The 21723-nt window shown below is 35.8% G+C and overlaps 1 protein-coding gene across 6 annotated transcripts in view; it reads left to right on the plus strand.

The window, feature by feature from the left end:
- The window catches only part of LOC115212037 (plexin-A1), a 695010-nt gene that overhangs the window by 608550 nt on the left and 64737 nt on the right, over positions 1 to 21723 (plus strand). For 5 of the 6 annotated variants that reach the window (XM_036502774.1, XM_036502773.1, XM_036502772.1 and 2 more), the window contains 6 exons: positions 1080 to 1247; positions 3710 to 3803; positions 4715 to 4963; positions 6656 to 6814; positions 12860 to 13097; positions 13549 to 13685. In XM_036502774.1, coding sequence (XP_036358667.1) covers positions 1080 to 1247; positions 3710 to 3803; positions 4715 to 4963; positions 6656 to 6814; positions 12860 to 13097; positions 13549 to 13685 — 1045 coding nt within the window. The remainder of the gene's footprint in view (positions 1 to 1079; positions 1248 to 3709; positions 3804 to 4714; positions 4964 to 6655; positions 6815 to 12859; positions 13098 to 13548; positions 13686 to 21723) is intronic. The other variant, XM_029780838.2, reaches the window with a different exon arrangement.

Consider the following 21723-nt stretch of genomic DNA (forward strand, 5'->3'; position numbering starts at 1 on the left):
ACCAGTTGAGCACTGGGGTCAATGTAATTGACAAATACCCTACCTGCAAATTTCAGGCCTTGTGCCTTTAGTACAAAAGGTTATTATTATTTTTAAGGTGGCAAGCTGGCAGAATCCTTAGCATGCTGGATGAAATGCTAAGCAGTATCTCACCTGTTGTTATGATCTGAGATCAAATTCCACCAAAGGTGAATTTGCCTTTCATCCTTTCAGGTTCGATAAATTATTTATCAGTCAAGTACTCCCAAATTTCAGGTCTTCTACAGTAGAAAGCATTATTATTGTCATTATTATTATTATTATTATTATTATTATTATTATTATTATTGTGGTGAGTTGACAATCATTAGCATGCTGGGTAAAATGCTTAGCATCATCATATCTGTCTTTACATTCAGGGTTCAATTTCTACCAAGGTCAATTTTTTGCTTTTCAACCCTTTCAGGGTTGATAAAACAAGTACCAGTTGAGCACTGGGGTCAATGTAATTGACAAATACCCTACCCGCAAATTTCAGGCCTTGTGCCTTTAGTACAAAAGGTTATTATTATTTTTAAGGTGGCAAGCTGGCAGAATCCTTAGCATGCTGGATGAAATGCTAAGCAGTATCTCACCTGTTGTTATGATCTGAGATCAAATTCCACCAAAGGTGAATTTGCCTTTCATCCTTTCAGGTTCGATAAATTATTTATCAGTCAAGTACTCCCAAATTTCAGGTCTTCTACAGTAGAAAGCATTATTATTGTCATTATTATTATTATTATTATTATTATTTTAAGGCAGCAAGCTGGCAGAATCATTAGCACACTGGGTGTAATGCTTAGTGGTATTTCATCCATCCTTACGTTGAGGGTTCAAATTCCACTGAGGTTGACTTTGCCATTCATTCTTTCAGCGGGGGGAGTGGGGTCAATGTAATTGACTATCCCTCTCCTGTGAGAGTACTGGAGTTGATGTAATCAACTATCTCACTTCCCCAAAATTTCAGGCCTTGTGCCTATAGTAGCAATGATTATTATTATTACAGTTAATATTGTTATTTTCATCTCTGAAAATCATTCCCTTTGCTTGCATTTCAGTGTTGAACGCCGTGAACTAGTTTGCGTCACACAGTATGCAGACAGGTTGATGCGAGGTATGGTAAATATGACCATAGACCAGACTGTCATCAACTCCAACAATGTTGATTACTCTTATGTGGTTAATCCAAAAGTCTCGGATATCGTACCAAAGAAAAGTGTTTGCGGGTAAGGACTGATCCATTGATGTATTCTCAAATCTGTCTTTATTTTTTGGATTAAGTGTCTAATACTATGTATGTGTGTTTGTATTTCTTGTACTGTGCATGCATGTGTGTGTCTGTGCATACATGTGAACTGATTATATATTTGTTGGTATATATGTTTCTGTATATGTATTAACTAGTAGTAGTATATATTTGTGACCATGTATGCTTATAAATCTGTGTATATGTGTTGGCAATATGATTGTGCCTCTGAATGTGTCCAAGTGTATATAATTTGTGTGTATGTATCTATCTATGTATGTATATGTGTGTGTTTTAGTATGTGTTTAAATATTCATTTTTTGCTGATGTTTGTTTATTCCTGTATGTGTATCTATGACAGGTATATTCTGTTAGTATATGTTTATGCTTGGGTGTATATCATCATTATCATCATCATTTAATGTCTGTTGTCCATGCTGGCATGGGTTGGGCTGTTTGACCAGGGCTGGCAAGCTGGAAGGCTGCACCAGACTCTAGTCAGATTTGGAATGGTCTCTACAGCTTGATGCCCTTCCTGATGCCAATCTCTGTGAGAGTGTAATGGGTGCTTTTATGTGCCACTGGCATGAGTGCCATTTGTGCAACATCAGTATCTGCCACAACATTGATTTTACTTGATATGCCAAAGGTCTTGGTCATTGCCTCTGTGAGGCGCAACACTTGAAAGGAGCTTTATCATATGCCACTGGCATCAGCCACTTTGCCTGCATGAGGCCCAATGCTCAAAAGGTGCAAGTATGTTTGTGTGCCTGAGTTTGCATTTCTTGTTGGTGTATGTATGTTTGCTTTTGTGTTTAATTTGGTATTGATGGTGTGTGTATATTCATGAGTGTATGCTTTATTATTTATGAGTATTTGCTTTATTATATGGATTATGAGTGTTTGTGGTGATGGGGGTGATATGTGTGCTTAAGCATGTGGATTTAGTATTTGTGTTTGTATGTTGGTGTATGCATGAATAAGAGAGAAAGGTTTTAGGTGTGACTGTGTTTAGCGTATCTTTGAAGGTCTATGTGAGAATATTTTTAGAAGTGTGATTTTAGTTCTTTCATGTTTGAATGTATTGATTTTTGTGCATGTATTGATCTTGAATATTTGTATGCATATATGTATATATGCATGCAGACATACGTAAATATATATGTGTATGTGTTTGCTGACATATATGTATGTATGTTGGCAATATATGTTTGAATATAGGCATGCATGCAGACATACATAAATATGTATGGATTTATCTGTGTCTGTGTGTAAGTATGTTAACATGTATGCTTGTGTGTTTGTATGGTTTTTGGTAATATATGAATGTGTGTCTATATATGTATGTTTTGTTGGCTATGTATGTTTGTTTATCTACATTTTATATCTTTGTTTAACCCTTTCATTATTATACTTCTGTTGAAATACATTGCTGTTACTTCAATTAATTTTTTAAATAATGAAGAAATTAGTAAAATAATCTTATCTTTATTAAGATGATGTTTTGAATGTAAATAACATGAAATTTTAATGAAAGGTTTTTAGATCACTTCAAAACAAGTTTGTATCAGAGAACCAGGGTAATCATGGGTAGATTGATACCAAAAGGTTTAAAACTAATAACTATTTCATCTATGATCAACAGTGACTTTAAACCTCTTTTCATCACAGCACACTAAGTATTGTATTAAAAGTATTATAGCCAATTACCAGCTTCTTAACAGTTTTATTGTATAAGAATTAATATTAACCTCTTTGCTACCATATTTCTGTTGAAATACACTGCTATTATTACAATTAATTATGAAAATAATGACGAATTTGGTAAAATAACTTTGTCATTATGGAATTCTGTATATCTTACTTAACATGATATTCTATAGAAAGCCAGAAAATTTCTATAAAGCACAGTCATGTATCAGTAGTAGGTGCATCCAGTTGCAGCAGTAGAATTGTTGAATCAAGCTTTCTGCTTCTTTGAGCATCATGAGGAGCAAGTATACACTGGATGTTTAGACAAATTTATCCTCTTCTGATATAGAAATAGTGTAATTAACAAATCACTGATGTTGCAAATAGCTGGCAGACTTGGTAAAAATTCATTATCAGCAATAGAAACATATTATTTCAAAATAACTGTCTGTATTTCTTCTTTGATGTTGATATACTGTAGGAAACCAATTTTGTACTGTATATCCTTACTAAGTAAGATATAGAAAATGCTATTTCAATATAAAACCACTTCTATTGCTCATAACAAACTTTGCCATGCTGGTATTTGGGACAAATTAACATGAAATTTTGATAGATTTTAATTTAAGTCACTTTTAAATATAAAGTTTGTGTTGGTATCAAAAGGGTTAAGCACATACATATGACCACCGATTTCACTATTTTTTCTGCCTTCTAATTCTTCATTTTCTCTTTCTCTCTTTTTCATAGTGGTGGTATACCTATGAATGTGTATGGACAAAACTTCAGCATCATTCAACAGCCACAAATGATAGTTTGGGTTCGTAATAAAGAATACCGAGGGGTAAGTAGATTTCTTTTTTGTTCCTTTTGCTGTACCAGCATTAGTGATATATATGTTCACATTTGTGCTTGTTCAAAACTAACTTTCAAATGGTGATGTTGTTGTCATTACCTCTGTAAACAAATAATCAACTGGCCTTGCATAATATAAGGCATGTGGAATGAGAGAACCCTAATTTGAAAAACAGATAAGGATTAGTAGCCAGAAAGGCACGTAGTTGTAAAACAATGCCATGATGATGTATTCATCTAACCCATGCTAGTATGGCAAGATGAAGATAAAGAAATGAACAAATATGTATATGTGTACACATATATGTGTGTGTGTGTGTGTGCATATATGTATATGCATGCATGTGTTTGCCTCTGTGTGTGTGTTGCCTTCACCTTTCATTCCTTTGAGGTCTTTAATAAAGTGGGGACCAGTTAATGTTATTGATAATAATAATAATTATTATTATTATTATTTGTAGTAGTAGTAGTACCATCATTATTAAGGCAGCAGGCTGGCGGGATCATTTGCATATTGGACGGACTGCATAGCAGCATTTCTTTTGGCTCTTTATATTTTTAGCCCAAATCCTACCATGGTCAGTTTTGCCTTTACTTTCATCCTTTGGGGGTTGATAAAATAAGTACCAGCTTATAAAATAAATACTAGCATGGAGGTCAATATAGTCAACTTGCACCCTTCTCACATGTAATTCTTATTTATTCAAATTTTTCTTAATTATGCATTATCTCATAGCTTTGAAATTTTAATGGGATTGTTTATTTTTAGAATGATATTGTAGGGTTGGTGTGAGAGGCCAGATGTGGCCAGTTTGAACATAAGAGAGAATATTTGAGCCAGATATGGCCAGTTTAAATGTTAAATAATTAAAGTTTTCTATTTGTTGTTCTTGGCACTAGCAGGATTGCAGTCAGATGAGAGATTCCCATTTGATCTGTTACTTCCCAAACATCACGGAACCAGTCACCAGTGGTAACATTAATCTTCCACAAAGATTCTCCTATGGTTTCCACATGGACAATGTTACCAATCTACTGAACCTAACAGACTATCTTGGCACTGTTGAAGTACAGGATAACCCTATCTTCTCAAAGTTCACTGAGAAAGTGAAATCTCATCTCTACACCAATGAGTACCTCACTATCAATGTAAGTCTTTCCTTTCTCTCTTCTCTTTTCTCTCTCTCTCTCTCTCATTCATTCATATATGTCGCTTTGTGAGTTGTAGTTAAGAAGCTTGCTTCCCAACCATATGGTCTTTGGTTCTGGCCCTCTGCATTGCACTTTGGGCAAGTGTCTTCTATTATAGTTTCAGGCTAACCAAAGCCTTGTCAGTGGATTTGGTAGATGGAAACTGAAAGAGACCCATTGTTAGTTAGTTAGTTAATTTTTTGGCTCAAAAAGCAAAAAAGCAAGGCCATGTAGGGGGACATGGAGTTATGTACAGGGTGGTGTTCATGTAAAGAGTTCAGGCCACTTGTGGTCAAGGAAGACTTTGAACCGAGCGGTCGTCGGCATCTTCACCATCTCGTCCGGCAGCTTATTCCACGGATCCACAACCTGGACGGAGAAAGCCCCTCTCCTTTAATTGAGATGAAATCGTTGCAGATAGAGCTTTTCGGAATGACCCCGCAGCCGACGTTCTGTGTGTGTATGTGTACACATGCCTAGTTAAAAAGCTTGCTTCCTAACCATATGGCACCTTGGGCGAGTGTCTTCTGTTATAACCCTGGACCAACCAGAGCCTTGTAAGTCAGTTTGGTAAATGAAAACTGAAAGAAGACCATCATATGTACATACATGTGTATGTATGTGGGTAAGTGCTCCTGAACCATATGGTCTTGGGTTCAATACCATCATGTGGCACATTGGCTAAGTGTCTTCTACTGTAATCCTGGGCCAACCAAGGCCTTGTGAGAAAATTTGGTAGATGGTAACTGAAAGATGCTCATCATGTGCATATGGATATACACACACACACATATACATATATATATATATATATTTATTTATATATGTATACATACATACACACATATGTTCAGAAGCCCTTGTGGATAGTGGTTGAAGCCTGTGTACAATGAGTTTAGTGAGAACTGTTTCAGCTCACTAATCATCTGGTACCTAAAGCTGTCAGCTGAGAGAACTGGGGGTAGAATTTACCTACAGCAGCTTTGAACTCAGCCAATAAAAAAAATTTTTTTAAACTAGTGAACAAGATCATTTGTAATATATTAATGTCTTGTGATGTGAAAGATGACTAAACACTTGATTTATTAATAACCAATCAATCAATCAATATTGAATAACACTATGTAACACGATTTTTGTCCTTGGGTAGTAACTGTTGTTTTCTATTTACTTACCCCTAGAAAGTATGGAAAATGGCTTATATTTCTTTCAAACTTTACTTTTGTTATGATATCTATTCAAACCTCAAAGAATTTCTCTCAACACATGGCTATGATGCTCCTCTATAACTCATGATCAGGGATGTACATATTGCCAGCCACTAAGTGACATACACAAGTAGCTACAGTCAAGCAACTGACTAGCAAATCTGTGGTATTGAGCAGAATGTTTGCTATAACAATATTTCTACTTCGGCACCAAGTTGTTGAATCTGTCTGAAATGTAACGGAAAGTAGGTCAATTTCAAAACATTGATCTCCAAATCAGAAAACAAAGTTCGAAGAGGGTAGTTGTCATTTCCTTTGATTTCTAGATAGAAGCAAATAGGAAATAACACTTTCTGACCAAAGGCAAAAATAAAAATAAAAATGTTATTATTCAGTGATAATTAACATTGATATATATTTATGCTGTGTTTTATCTTTACAGGGACAGAATCTTAACAAAGCAGTAGATGAGGCACATGTCAGTGTCCGCATAGGTATGGGCCGCTGCAATGTGACCTCTATAGCTTCATCGCAACTGACTTGCCAGCCACCCAAAGTTCAGCCAGAAGCCATGTCAGATAGCGATTATCCCGAAGTCATTGTAAGTTCCACTTTTATACACTTTTAACCACAAATTTTTATTACAGCAGGCATCAATCAATAATATATATATTGTATTTTATATATATATTATATATATATATATATATATAATACAAATAAGTAACAGGGATGTCCGGGTATTTGGATTTTGCTCGCTTAACTTTGAGCTGCACGGACTATACTGAACTGGCTTGGTGCCTAATTCAACTGTTTTCTATTTGTTTCTCTCGTTATTTGCACATTGCACTCGTTTTTGCATTTCATGTTGTTTACTGTTAGTGACGTCCTGTACCCATATATGCACACACACACACACACACACACACACACACACACACACACACACACATATATATATATATATAAATAATAAAAGTTGACTGTAGCAATGTGAAATGAAATGTTTTGCTCAAAAACACAAAACTGTGCTGGTCTGGGTATTGAAACTAGTATCTAGCTGTCATGAGTGCAACACACTAACCACTAGGACACACACCTTCACTCACACATACGCACAACAATTAGAATGAATACACAGCTCTGCATTAGTGGACAAAGGATCTTTATTTGTGAATTAAAGCTACCATTAGTTTCATGTGGAAGCCCTTATCAATTATCAAGCCTATCACATGGATATCAATTCCATTCATATACACACATACACATGCGTGCGCACGCGCGCGCACACACACACACACATGCATACATATACACCCAAACAATACACATCTACATACCCAATGAACTCATAACTACTAAACATTTTGCAAAATTCAGTATGATATAGAAATTCCCACCCTGAATGACATGCAAACAAATAAAGTTGACATCTTTACTGGCTGTTACATCTGTCCTTCATTCATCATCATTACACTCATTCATTTCATTTCTATTTTTTCCTCCTCCTTGATATTTTTGATATTATTTTTATCATATTCATTTTTTTTATTTTTCATGCTCTTTTTTTTTTTACTCATATTATTTTAAAACATTCCTTTCTGACTTCATATTTTTACATAGTTAAAAAAAAATGCTTTCATGATTTTCTATTATGTTTTCTTTTCCAATTATTTCTATTTCCTTCTTCTAGTGTGTGTGTGTGTGTGTGTGTATACAATGTATGCATATGCATTTATATATATAAATATGCATATATATATATATATATATGTATACACACACACACTATATGTATATAAGCATATATGTATGTGTGTGTGTGTATATATATATATATACACACACACACTCTGAAGACATAGGGAAAGGGCAATATATTGAAAATCTAAATTTAAAAAAATGGAAACTCTACTTCCTTCCCCTCATTCCTGTACCATTCTATCCCCACCACTCCATATTATTCCTACTCTCCCATCCCTTTATCAAACTCCTCTTGAGTCCCCCCACTGCCCCTTTTACTCAAAACTGAAGGAAACAAAAGACGAATATGACAAATGGGAGCAGGTGTTGTGTGGCGTGGAGGATGAAATTATAAGTACCTGGCATTTTGGAATTTGAAATAGATTTGAAGAATTCAGGGACTTGCATTTCACCAATACACTTCCAGATGGGGCACAATGGGTGTGAATGTGGCAGGGAATGGTGGTAGTTAGCAGGGTGTTTGATAGAAACAGAAAAGGGGCTTGTGTCCATGCAGCTGTGTTCCTATGTGTGTCAAACTTTTCTGTGTGTCCCTGCATGTATGTATGTTATATGCATGCATGTGTGTGCTTGTCAATTTGTATATGTGTAGTCCATGCAAGTGTGTTTGTCCATGTGTGTGTGTATATATGAGTTATGCTTTAATGTTATGTAGAAGGATAAGAAAAGGGGGAGACAAGCTAAGCTACAAGCGAGATTACTTGGAATTTTGGGAATTAGACTGGAAGTAGATGGGGTCTGGTGTGGTGCCATGCGGTTTGGGGTTTAGTCGAAGCGTAATGTTGTGTGTGTGTGTGTGTATGTGTGTGTGCATTGTAAAATGTGGATTGGGGTGCTGGCTAAAGTAATCAAGTTAGCTAAGGTGGGTGAGTGGATAGTGGAGTGGAGTAAAGTATGTTTGTAATAGCAAGAAGAGAGAGAGAGAGAGAGAGAGAGAGAGAGTCTGTTGTTTTGGAAGACCTTTTCAAGTGAGAATAGAGAATAAAGTTGTGTTAGCTCCTACACCCTCCACCTCATACTTTCTAATGTTATATATTCATTCATGTCAACAGTCCATGTGTATGTATATATGTGTGTGTGTGTGTGTGCATATATATATATATATGTGTGTGTGTGTGTGTGCATATATATATGTGTATATATATATATATATATATATATATATATATATATAGAGAGAGAGAGAGAGAGAGAGATATGAACATATATATATATTATATTGTAGTGTTGGCCATGTAGATTTATGGAATGGAGCAATAAGGGATGTTATCATTGGATTGTCCGATAGATAACGGTTTCTAGGAGAAGAGAGCAAGTCACTGAGATACATAGTCACTTATTGACTGAGGGGAAAGACAGAGAAAGATAATAAAGATAAAGTGAGAAATACTGAGATAAAATGGAAGACAGTAAAATATATAAACCAAGAGAGAGAGAGAGAGAAAAGGACAATAGAAGACACAAAAATGGAGGGGCAGAGAATGATATAAAAACAAAAGAGAATGAAATATAAACAAAAGAGAATGAAATGTGGTGTAGCTATGATTGAAGAGGTAAGCAGAGGAATGGGAAATGTTGGGAGTGTGGTCGTGGTGGAATCTTTGTCTCCTCCTCTTTCTCCTCCTAAAATGCCATTTTTCCAGAAATTAGGGAACTGGTGTGGAGATTTTTTTTCAAGAAAGAACAATGCAAAACATGGAAACTGGCTTTGAATTGCTATTGTCTCACATTTTAAAGCCTGGTTGCACTGGTATGGATTATGGGGTTTAGTTGTGGGTTGATGGGGGTGGATACAAATGGTATTGGTGATGGGGGTAGTGGTAATGATGCTTGTAGTTGTGGTGGTAGAAGTGGTTGATGTTGGTGATAGTGGTAGTGGTGGTGATGATGGTGGGCGGCTGGTAATAGTAGTGATGAGGGTAGTGGTAGGTAATGGTGGTGGTGGTTGACAGTGGTGGCTTTGGTGGTGTTGGTGTTGATGTTATTGGTTGTAGGTGCTGGTGTGGGTGTTGGTTGAAGTGAAAAGTAGTGTTTTGGTTTATGGCATCAAAGTGGTTTCACATGTTGGTGTTGGTATTGGGGGCAGCATAGCATAAACAGTGACAACATTATCAGCAATGGATCATGATGGGTGTGGCAGCAGTAGAGGAAATGGTAGTTTTAAATTGGATATTTGATGTGGCTATGGACATAGTGGATGACTACCAAATAAACAACACTCACAATTAAAAAAATAAAGAACCATTAGAGTTAGGACACAATAAAATATGAAAATAATTGTGGCAAGAATAGTGAGGCATTTGTGAAGTATGATGGAGATTGTTCTTAGTCATCCACCTCACAACACAAGAAGCTTCCTCTTAAATATATGGCCTTTGTTCTAGTTTCCATTACTATAATACACAGAAGAAACTGGAATTTAGTATTGAGGATTGATTATCGTTGTGGGTGAAGTTGGACATAAATTAGTGGGAAGTGTGTTGGTTAGGGTTAATGCCTTGTGGTTGTGATTTGTAATGGAGATGGTTTGTAATAGACTAGGCACAGATATGGTTGTGTGGCTAAGAAGCTTAGTTCCTAAGCATTTACTATAGACCCAGGGTCACCAAGGATTTGTGAGTGGATTTGGTAGACAGAAACTGAAAGAAGCCTGTCATATGTATGAATGTATGCATGTTCTCTTGTCTAGACATTACATGATGGTTGTAAACAGGTTTCACCAGCATACAAGTGAGGTTGTATTTTTTTTGCCAGTCTTCTGTGAAAAATATATCTGATCATGGGAAAATATTACTTTGCTTCGGAACAGGTGAGGATTAGTGTCAGGAAGAATATCCAGCCATAGAATATCTGTTTCAACAAATTCTATTTGGCCCTTACGAGCATGGAAAAGTGGATGTTAAATGATGATGATGATACATTTGTATGTATATGTGTGTGTGTCTGCCTGTGTTTCCTTGTCTTGGTGTCATGTAACAGTTGTAAATGAGTGTCACTGCCATACAAGCAGTGTCCTTCATTTCCAGTATTCTGTGAAAACATGTTTGGCCATGAGGAAAATTATTGATTTCAAAGTTTGGCGCAAGCCCAACATATTCAGGGGTAAATCAATTATATCGACCCCAGTGTTCAACTAGCACTTACCAACCCTGAAAAGATAGAAGGACAAAGTCGACCTCAGCAGAATTTGAACTCAGAACATAAGGGCAGATGAAATGTCACTAAGCAATTTGCCCGGCATGCTAATGGTTCTGCTAGTTCACTGCCTTCCCATGGGAAAATATTACCTTGCTGGGAAATGGAAGAGTTAGCAATGAGAAAGGCTTCTGGCTATAGAAAACCTGACTCACTAAACACTGTCCAACCCATGCAACCATAGATAAGTGGATATAAAATGATGATTGTGGTGATGGTCATAATTGGTAATAATAGAATTGATGTTTGCTTTAGAGTTAGTTAATTAGTCCATCCACCTTACCATTTACCAGGGATCAATGGAGAATATCAGAGTTTAAACGGACAGCAATGTGTTGAAGTGTACAGGAAATCTGATACTTCATATCAGTGATTACACAAATATATACCCTGCTATCACCATCCTGGTTTCAACACCTTTTTACATCTCTGTAATTATCATTGTTATCACATTTGTCCTTACAAAAATCATAAATGGCCAAGTAATTAGTGAAGTATTGGTGATAGAAGGAAGTGTTGATTACTGCTAGAGTTAGGTGACAAGCTGGCAGAATCATTAGCATACCAGACAAAATGCTTAGCGTCATTTCTTCTGGCTTGACATTCTGAGTTCAAATTCTGCCGACTTTGCCTGTCGTCCTTTCAGGGTTGATAAAATAAGTACCAGTCAAGAACTGGGGTCAATGTTATCAACTTCCCCTCCTCTCAAAATTGTGCCAAAATTAGAAAGAATTACAGAGAGACTGTAACCCTTACTTAGTCCACCTAATTTTAAATAGGTACCGTATGCAGAATGGTTCATCATTATAAGCTTAAGGCAGTGATCTGTTAGAATTGTGTGAGTGTCAGACAAAATGCTTTGTGATATTTCTTCTGACTCATATTCTGAGTTTGAATTCTGCCAAAGTCAACTTTGCCTTTTATTCTTCTGGAGTCAGTGAAATAAGTACCAAACTACTGGAGTTGATGCAGTTGACCAACCTCCCAAATTTCAGGCCTTACAACCATTATCATCATCATTTAACATCTGTTCTCCATGCTGGCATGGGTTGGACAATTTGATAGGATCAGGTGAACCACAGGGCTGCATTGTGCTCTATGTCAATTTTGGCATGGTTTCTGCAATTGGATGCCCTTCCTAACATCAACCACTCTACAGTGTGTACTGGGTGTTTTTTTTTTCCTGCCACTGGGACTTGTGGGGTTACCAAATAACTTGCAAGATAGGAAAGAAGAAAAAACGGAAAAGCCCTCATAAGTAACTGGAAGTGGGTGAGGTATTTGAGAGGGGACAGGCAGAGGTGTCTTGCTATAGAGAAGATACATGTCTACTCATGGTACATTGCAGAATATCTTGAACCATATCTTAAAATTCCATACTATCTCTTGTATACCATTGTCTACAACTTGAATCATTACTCCTCCTAACCTTCACACCACCATCACCAAATCTGTTCCACAGTCCTCTTTTTCATCAAAACCATTATAAGCTTTCTCTCTCTCTCTTCTGCTCATCTTGCAGAAATACCAGTCAGAGAGTACCTGCGATAGTCACTGGTTATTGTCTCTCATTGTCTGCCTATAACATTAAAATAAGTTCCAATACCAAACTTTCCTACAAAAGATGAAACATAATTAAAATTTACCCAAACTCATTGTGTCCTTTTTTTCTTCAATTTAATTCCAGGTTCGAGTTGGTCGTAATCTGACCTATCATATTGGGTTCCTGCGCTATGAAGAGCCCGAAGGAACATCATTACATATGGTGATTGGCTTAGCTGTGGGTGGTGCCGTGCTCTTGTTGATTGTAATTATTGTTGTTATTGCTTACCGCGTCAAATCAAAACAGAGCAACACCATGAAGAAGCAGTTACATGAGCAAATGGACCAGTTGGAGTTAAAAGTTGCCCAAGAATGCAAAGAAGGTAATATACATTTTCATACACATCTTTTCTTCCTTTAACATTGTGTAAGACTGTACCTGGTTCTATGATAGAAATTTTATATTTTTAAGGTAGTCTAGATTTAAACATTCCTTCAAAATATCATGACAATTTATATTCCAAATACTAGTGTAATAATAGCAAAGTTATTTTTCTAAATTCTATACTATTTTTTTAATTAATTGGAATAAAAGCAGTGTATTTCAACAGAAATATGGTAATGAAAGGGTTAAAGTGATCTAAATTAAAACCTATCAAAATTCCATGTTAATTTATGTTCCAAATATCAGGCTAATAATGACAATTATTTTATTAAATTCTTCATTATTTTCAAAATTATTACAGGTGCAGTGTTGAACCCCATATACCTGATCATGGCAGCTTTCTTTTTATAAAAGTTGGTTGATTGTCTGTTTTGTCTCTTTACTTTTAGCATTTGCTGAGCTACAAACTGACATGACAGAGCTGAATAATGATATGAGTGGCCAAGTATCAATTCCTTTCTGGGATTACCGAACTTATTGCATGAAAGTCCTCTTCCCAGGTGATAAGGACCATCCTGTTACTAAGGTAAGACTTCTGGTTTTCTGAAATAGCTTTTTTACTGTATTTTGTGGCATATAAGTAACATTTTTCAGACCAAAATTTACAACCAAAACAGGTAGGTCAACTTATACACCAAAACAACATTGGAGGATCAAAAATACCATGTGAATTGTAGTAGTATTCAGAAAGATATTGGCAATGCTTGACTATTTACATATTCACACTATATACTATGTCAACATACATACTGGAAAATATAATAGTTTTAAATTACACACACACACAAATATATATATCATTAAAATAATAAATGCACCCTTTTAAAGCCTAGCCAGGCTCATGGGCCAGGTTTCCCGGTTTCTATGGCGTATATGTTCCCTAGCTGGGTGAAATGCCAGTCCATCGCAGCATTACTTATTTTTGCCAGCTGAGTGGGCTGGAGCAACGTGAAATAAAGTGTTTTGCTCAAGAACACAACACGTCGCCTGGTCCAGGAATTGAAACCACAATCTTATGATCATGGTGCTGACACCCTAACCACTAAGCCATGCGCCTCCACTTTTATATCATTACCATCATCATTTTAATGCCTACTTTTACTTGCTTGCATATGCCAGACAAGAGTGAGGTAGTTTTTTTTCTACAGCCTGATGTGCTTTCTGTCACTTATTTCCCACTTGATTCTGAGTGAGGTTTCCAAATAGTCTCCTAGTCTACTGAACAATTACCAGCTTGGGCATGTTTTAAGGTGAGAACTGGAAACATTATCATTTGAGGAGCCTTTTGTTCATAGAGATCACGCAATATGTCAGGAAGCCTGAATATCTTTTCATGGTGGACTGCAAGCTAGACTCTGGCAGGAAGTCATAGCTTACAAACCAACAATGAAAGCAGAAACACTCACAGGCACACAGATACATTAACATATATGCATGTCTGTATGTACACACACACATACACATGGACATATACACAAAAAATTTCTTCAGTTTCTGTCTTCCAAATTCACTCACAGTATATATACTCATGTGTGTGTATGTGTGTGTGTGTAATGGGTGGTGCAGGTATAGCTGAATGATTAAGAAATTTGCTTTGCAATCATAAATATTAAGGTTCAATCCCATGGTGTGTTACCTTGTGGACAAACATCTTTTGCCAGTTTTTTTTATGAAAGCCTCTGGATTATCCAAGCCATGCTTGTAAAATTAGGCTTAAAAAAAACCATATTGAAGCCTACGGAATGAAGTTTGTCTGTGATTCAAGAGACCAATTATATTCCCTATGATGTAACATTGAGTCAGTCTGAGTATTACATTGGTTAAGGGCACTGTGATATATCATAGCATTTAGTCCCACCCATGATAGCATGGAAGGTGGATGTTAAAGAATGATGATGAAGATTTATAGACTGTATAATTGTAATACACTACGGTATATTAAAATAAATAGTAGTATGCATGGCTGTGTGGTTAAGAATTGTGTTTCTCAACTATGCAGTCTCAGGTTCAGTCCCACTATGTGTAACTGGGGTAAGTGTTTTACGTTATGGTCCCTAGCCTATGAAAGCCTTGTGAAGAGATTTGGTAGAAGGAATCTGAAAGAAGCATATCATTTTTTACCTTTTGTGTAACCACCTTTTCTCATACTTTTATCTTTCTGATGAAGGAGGAGAGTCCTAAATGTCAAGGTTCTTTCCCCTTTTCTACATCAAAAAAAATAAATTTCTTAATATTTGTTCCTCGAGTGTTATTTACTTTTTGCGATTGTTGCCTAGTGTGTATGTATGTATATATATATATATATATATATATATATATAGGAGGCGATGATAAAGTGACTGAGACCTTTGGCGATATGCTGTGCTTGAGAGTACTCATCAAACCAAGTGAAATCATGAAATCTTTGTCGTAACCAATGCCAGTGTCACATAACTGGCACTCGTGCTTGTGGTACATAAAAGCACCTGCACCAGTGGCACATAAAAATCCCCCATTATACTCTGGGATTAGTTGACACTAAGAAGGGCATCCAACTGTAGAAACCATACCAAGTCAGACCAGAACCTGGTGCAGCTATTGGGCTTACCAGTTCCAGTCAAATCATCTAACCCATGCCAGCATGGAAAGCAGACATTACATGATAATGGTGATATATATATGTGTGTGTGTGTGTGTGTGTATACGGTTGTTGTAAATGTGTGTCACTATCATACAAGCAGTGTTATTTATTTCCACTTTTCCATGAGACAGGTAAGGATTGGTAACAAGAATGGCATCCAGCTGTATAAAATTTTCTCAATCAAACCTGGAAAAGTGGGCAGTGAAATGATGATGATGATTATTATTATTTTTCTATTCATCATTGAAACTAATATAAGACCTTCTCCCCTCTCTCTCTCTCTCTCTCTCTCACACACACACACGTGTACACACATCTTTGTTTCAAATATGTATTTATGTTTGAATAATTATACCACCAGATTCATGTATCATATCATGGTTTCACAATAATAGAATTATTATCTCTAACATACTCTCTTTCATATATATATATATATATATATATAGAGAGAGAGAGAGAGAGAGTGAGAGAGACATATTTATGCACACACATACATACATATATATAGATAGATAGATATACACACACACATATATGAGAGAGAGCTACACACACACATATATGAGAGAGAGCTACACACACACACATATATATATATATAGTCGTCATCATCATTTAACATCCGTTGTCCATGCTAGCATGAGTTGGAGAGTTCGACCAGGCCTGGTAAGCTGAGAGGCTGCACCAGACATGGTTTCTATGGCTGGATGCCCTTCCTAACGTATATGTGATTATGCATAGCAATCATACAAACATAACAAATTCAACCATTTCTCCTTAGATTTAAAGAAAAAAAATTAACAACCTTATTTGGTTTTTGTCCCTTATTGGGTTCTCTTGAGGGACGTCTTCATTACTTGTCTCATCCCAGAGATTCTAGCAACCATTTTGTTTATATACACAACAAATCTAGTATTTTCAGAAAACTGGTGCTATTGATAAGCATACTATAAGTATTTTAACACTTTATTTAATGTCAGACACCTGTCATCGGAGATCCCAGTGCACACAGTGACAAGGTATATGATATATGTAAACCTACATAGCAGAGCAGTTGTTCCCTTGACATCAAGTGATACTTGAAAAATGAGAGTCACCATCATAAAAAGCCGTGTCCTTTATTTTGCAATGTTTCATGAAAAATAAGTCCAGCCATGGGGAAATATTACCTTGCATGGAAACAGATGAGGGTTAGCAACAGGAAGAGTACCCAACTTCATAAAAGTTTGCCTCAATGAATTCCATATGACATATGTAAGCTTCGAAAAGTGGACATTAAAATGACAAGAATGACGGTGACTGTGGATGCCTGGTTTGAGTGTTAATTACTGGTTTGGCAGTAATTTGAACCTATAATCTTTTGGCTTCAGTAATCCCATGCTCCATCTAACTAACTACTGGACACACTGCAGAAAACATTTCCTTAATTAAGCTGAAACCATACAGCATCAACATGTACCATCACCACCACCACCACTACAAGAACAGAATTTTGTTGGTTTCACTCCACACAAGTTGAAAGCTTCCTGATGTTCCTTGCTTATGGCTATTTTCTCTCAGAAACCATTACATTAAATTTCATTCATTATTTCCATTCACATCCACTCCTCATTTGTCGCACACTCATCTGTCTTTATCATTATGCCTCCACTCTTCAACTCATTTTTCCTTCTTCTTTCTTTACTTCATTCATTATACTCTGCATTTCATAAGTTTGTTACATCTCCCTTATATTCTTTATTCTTATTCTCTCTCTCTCTCTCTCTCTCTCTCTCTCTCTCTCTCTTTATACTTTCTTCTCTCTCAACCCTCTTTCTCAGCCCCTTTTTTCTGTTTCCCATTTCTGGCAATACCTACTCTTTTCTTCTTTTCTTTCATCTCTAACCTTTCCCATTTCATCACCATCGTTGTGATCACAGGCATTTATTATCCACTCTTTCATGCTTGCACGGGTCAGATGGAATTTGTCGAGGCAGATTTTCTATGCTCTTCGTGTTGCAAGCCCTCACCTTTTTCCAAGTTAGACAACATTTCCTCTTGGCCAGATATGTTTTCTCAGAGTATTGGAAATAAATGACACTGCTTGTATGACAGTGATAATCATTTATGACTGTCACATGATGTCAAGACAATGAGACACAAGCATATGCACACTCACACATATATATAAACATACAAATGTCTAACTGGAAGATGGCCCTCAGCTTGACAGGAAGCATGGAATAGTTGCAAAAGTATGTCTATTTACTGCACCTATTTGTATTCAACCAACTATTTGTATTCTATAGTTCTGCTTGTTCAAAGCTGACCTGGTGGTGGTGGTGGTGGTGGTGGTAATGGTGGTGATGATGATGATTTCTTGCTTAGAAAAAGTGAAACAGTGCTATCTATATTTATTACATGTCTGTTAACCGAAATTTATACAGTGTAGGAAAATGGTTGACTTATAATATTCCACACCCATTTCCAATTTCTAAATTGTAAAAATATAAAATAAAAAAAAAGTAAATGAAATTTCAAACGATGCAATCAAGGAATGAAAAATATAAAAAAAAACATTAACTAGTTAAGCTAGCAGTCAGAGATGAAGAGTAGCAAGATAAAACATTCCACCAAATTTCCTTATCTCAATTTTATGCTACCCGCATCATACTAATGTTTGCAGTTATCTCCCTTCTTCACTAGAGCTCTTGTGTCTCCTTTGGCACACACAAATACACAAACACCAGTGGCATATATATATATATATATATATATATATATATATACACACACATATAAACATCAGTTACTATCTTCCTAATTTTCTCTCTAGTTAACTTCTCTTAGTTGTCTGGTCTGTACCATTACTATTCTTCACTTGATTTGTTATCTTTTAAAACTCTCCACTACCAACTCCATTTCAACAGTACCATCACCAGTACAGTCTCTGCTATCAGCTCATTCTTCCTTCATTTACAGTAATAATCTTATATATATATATATATATATATAATGAATTCATTAAAAAGTCTGTTTCATGAGTGAATTAGGAAAGGTAGAAAATACATGCAGGAACTATTTGTTTTATTTTTATTAATTCCTTACTTTTTAGGTTGTCACATTAGCAGAATGGTCAAGCCATTATGGAGAATGCTTTGTAGTATTTCTTCTGACATTTTACACACTGAGTTCAAATCTTGCTGAGGTCATCTATACCCCTTCATACTTTGTCTGGATTGACCTCGTGCCTAAGAAACCATTATAATAAAAGGGTGGTCAGTTAGCAGAATTGTTTATGCAACAGACAAAGCACCTTATTGTATTTCTCATAGCATTTTGTCTTCTGAGTTGAGTTAAAAAACCACCAATGTCAACTTTGCTTTTCATCTTATAAGGTAATGTACCATTCAAATTATGAGGTCAGAAGCATTAACCAACCACTTTACTACAAAATTACTGGCATTGTGCTTAAATCAGACACCACTATTATTATTAATGTATTGGGTGAGCTGGTAGAATTGTAAGCAGTATATCTTATAACTTTTCATATTCTGAGTTCAGATGGTCATTAAATTCAAACTCAGTTTGAAACCCTGAGCAAATTTTTTCTGAACCTCTGTGTCATACAGACAGACTGGAATAAGCAGCTTGATTTAGGCAGACCTATCATCATCATCATTATTATCATTTTATTAAATAAACATTGTTTTTCCTTTCCGTGTTTGCTTGAGTCAGATGGAAGCTATTGAGACAAAATTTTCTATGGTCTGATGCCCTTCTGGTTAGCAATCCTCACCAGTTTCCAAGTGTGGCAAATATTACCCTGTGGTCAGACATGTTTTCACAGAAGATTGGTAGCAAAAGACAGTGTTTGTATGATGGTGACACAATTATCATGCAATGACAAGAAGACACTAACAGTCACGTACACACTCCATTACTTCCTATCAATATCTGAGGAAGGAATCTTTATATTCCAAAATATATTAGACTATGAATAATTAAATTATTTATAACAGTTAAGTCCACTCTTCATTGTTGTACCATTCTAGACACATTACATTTCATATATTTATATATATATATAAATACATATTCATTGAGCTTCCACACAGTTTCCATTTATTAAATTCACTCACAAGGCATTAGTCAACCCAGGGTTATAGTAGAAGACTCTTGCTCATTGTATTCTGCAGAGGGACTGAAACTCAAAACTACATGATTGCAAAGAAAAGTTGTTAACTACACAGCCAGGCCTATGGCTAATATCTATTACTGTTTAACCTCTCACCTTCTTATATCAGATTAGGTAGGATAATTTTAATCATCTTTTAAATTCTGCTCATTTGCCATATTTGAAATCACTACTAAAGTTGTTGTTTAATATATTAATATATTAATATATATATATATATAGAGAGAGAGAGAGAGAGAGAGGCATGGCTGTGTGGTAAGAAGCTTGCTTCCTAACCACGTGGTTCCGGGTTCAGTCCCACTGCGCAGCACTTTGGGCAAGTGTCTTCTACTATAGCTTCAGGTCAACCAAAGCCTTGTGAGTGGATCTGGTAGATGGAAACTGAAAGAAGCCTGTCATATATATATATATAAATATAGGCACAGGCATGGCTGTTTGGTAAGCTGCAAGCATCCCAACCACATGGTTCCTGGTCAAGTGTCTTCTTCTATAGCAATGTGAGTGGATTTGGTAGACAGAAACTGACAGAAGCTCATCATGTGTGTGTGTATATGTCTGTCTGTCTGTGTTTGTTCCCCATCACCACTTGACAACTAATGATGATGTGTTTACCTCTGTGTAACTTAGCAATTCAGCAAAAGATATTGATAGAATAAGTACCAGGCTTGGAAAGATTTAACTTGAGTCAATTCATTCAACAAAGAATTCTTCAAGATGGTGCCCCAGCATGACCACAGTCTAATGACTGAAACAAGTAAAAAAATTGCAATGAGAACTTCTTAACTACACAGCTCTTCTTTACCTGTAACATTTTTTCTTCTCCATTTCTTATAACCATTTAGGTATAATGATTTTAATCAGCTTTTAATTTTAAATTCTGCTCATTTGTCATGTTTGAAAAGATTGTGCTAAAAGTGTTGTTTGCTATAAAAAAAAAAAATTCACTGAGACGTCTTGCATTTTACCAGCATAGAATTACATAAAACAGTGAAACAAAAAGACATGCTTTAATTCCAATGTCCTACGTACTTGATATTTTCAAGTCTTCATTGAAAGTAATATCCATCATAGCTATTGGCTGTGAATATATTATAGCTGGAACCAATAGACGTTGCTATATAAATATAAGTTAATTGGCTTCAACAAGGATGGAATTAATTTTATTCAACAGCACAATTTGTGCTTCTTTCTGATAAAGATTAAATGTCAAAATTTCTACACATGAATTATCGGATCAAAAGATTCTGAATCAAAGAGTCATCTCCAGTTTATTGGAAAGGCCATTTTGGTCAGTACTAGTAATCAATATACTTACTAACCACACCCTCCTCTGCCGCCCTTGTGCTGCTGCTGCTCCTGATGACCTGAAAAACTTGGCTTTACTCTCTCTCACACACACATACATGCATACATATGTGTTTATGTATGTATGTATGTATGTATGTATATGTATATATATATATATATATATATATATGTGTTTGCCTGCATACACACACACATATACATATGAAAAGAAAATCAGAGAAACTATTGTCAAGAATTTTGTTGGTAAAATTGGTAGACAGGAACCTGCTTTGAATTAATGATTCTTGATTTGATCTGAATAGTTCATTGAAAAGACGGTACTAAACTTTATTATATTGGTCTTTTGTACAGCTTTAGTAGTTTTTATACTTTTAAACAATCTTGATACAAAAACATTTGAATCATTTTCAGCTGTATTTTCTTTTCAAAGTTTTGGAAAATTACCATCCAGTTCCT

Source organism: Octopus sinensis, linkage group LG5, assembly GCF_006345805.1.
Source record: "Octopus sinensis linkage group LG5, ASM634580v1, whole genome shotgun sequence".
NCBI lineage: Eukaryota > Metazoa > Mollusca > Cephalopoda > Octopoda > Octopodidae > Octopus > Octopus sinensis.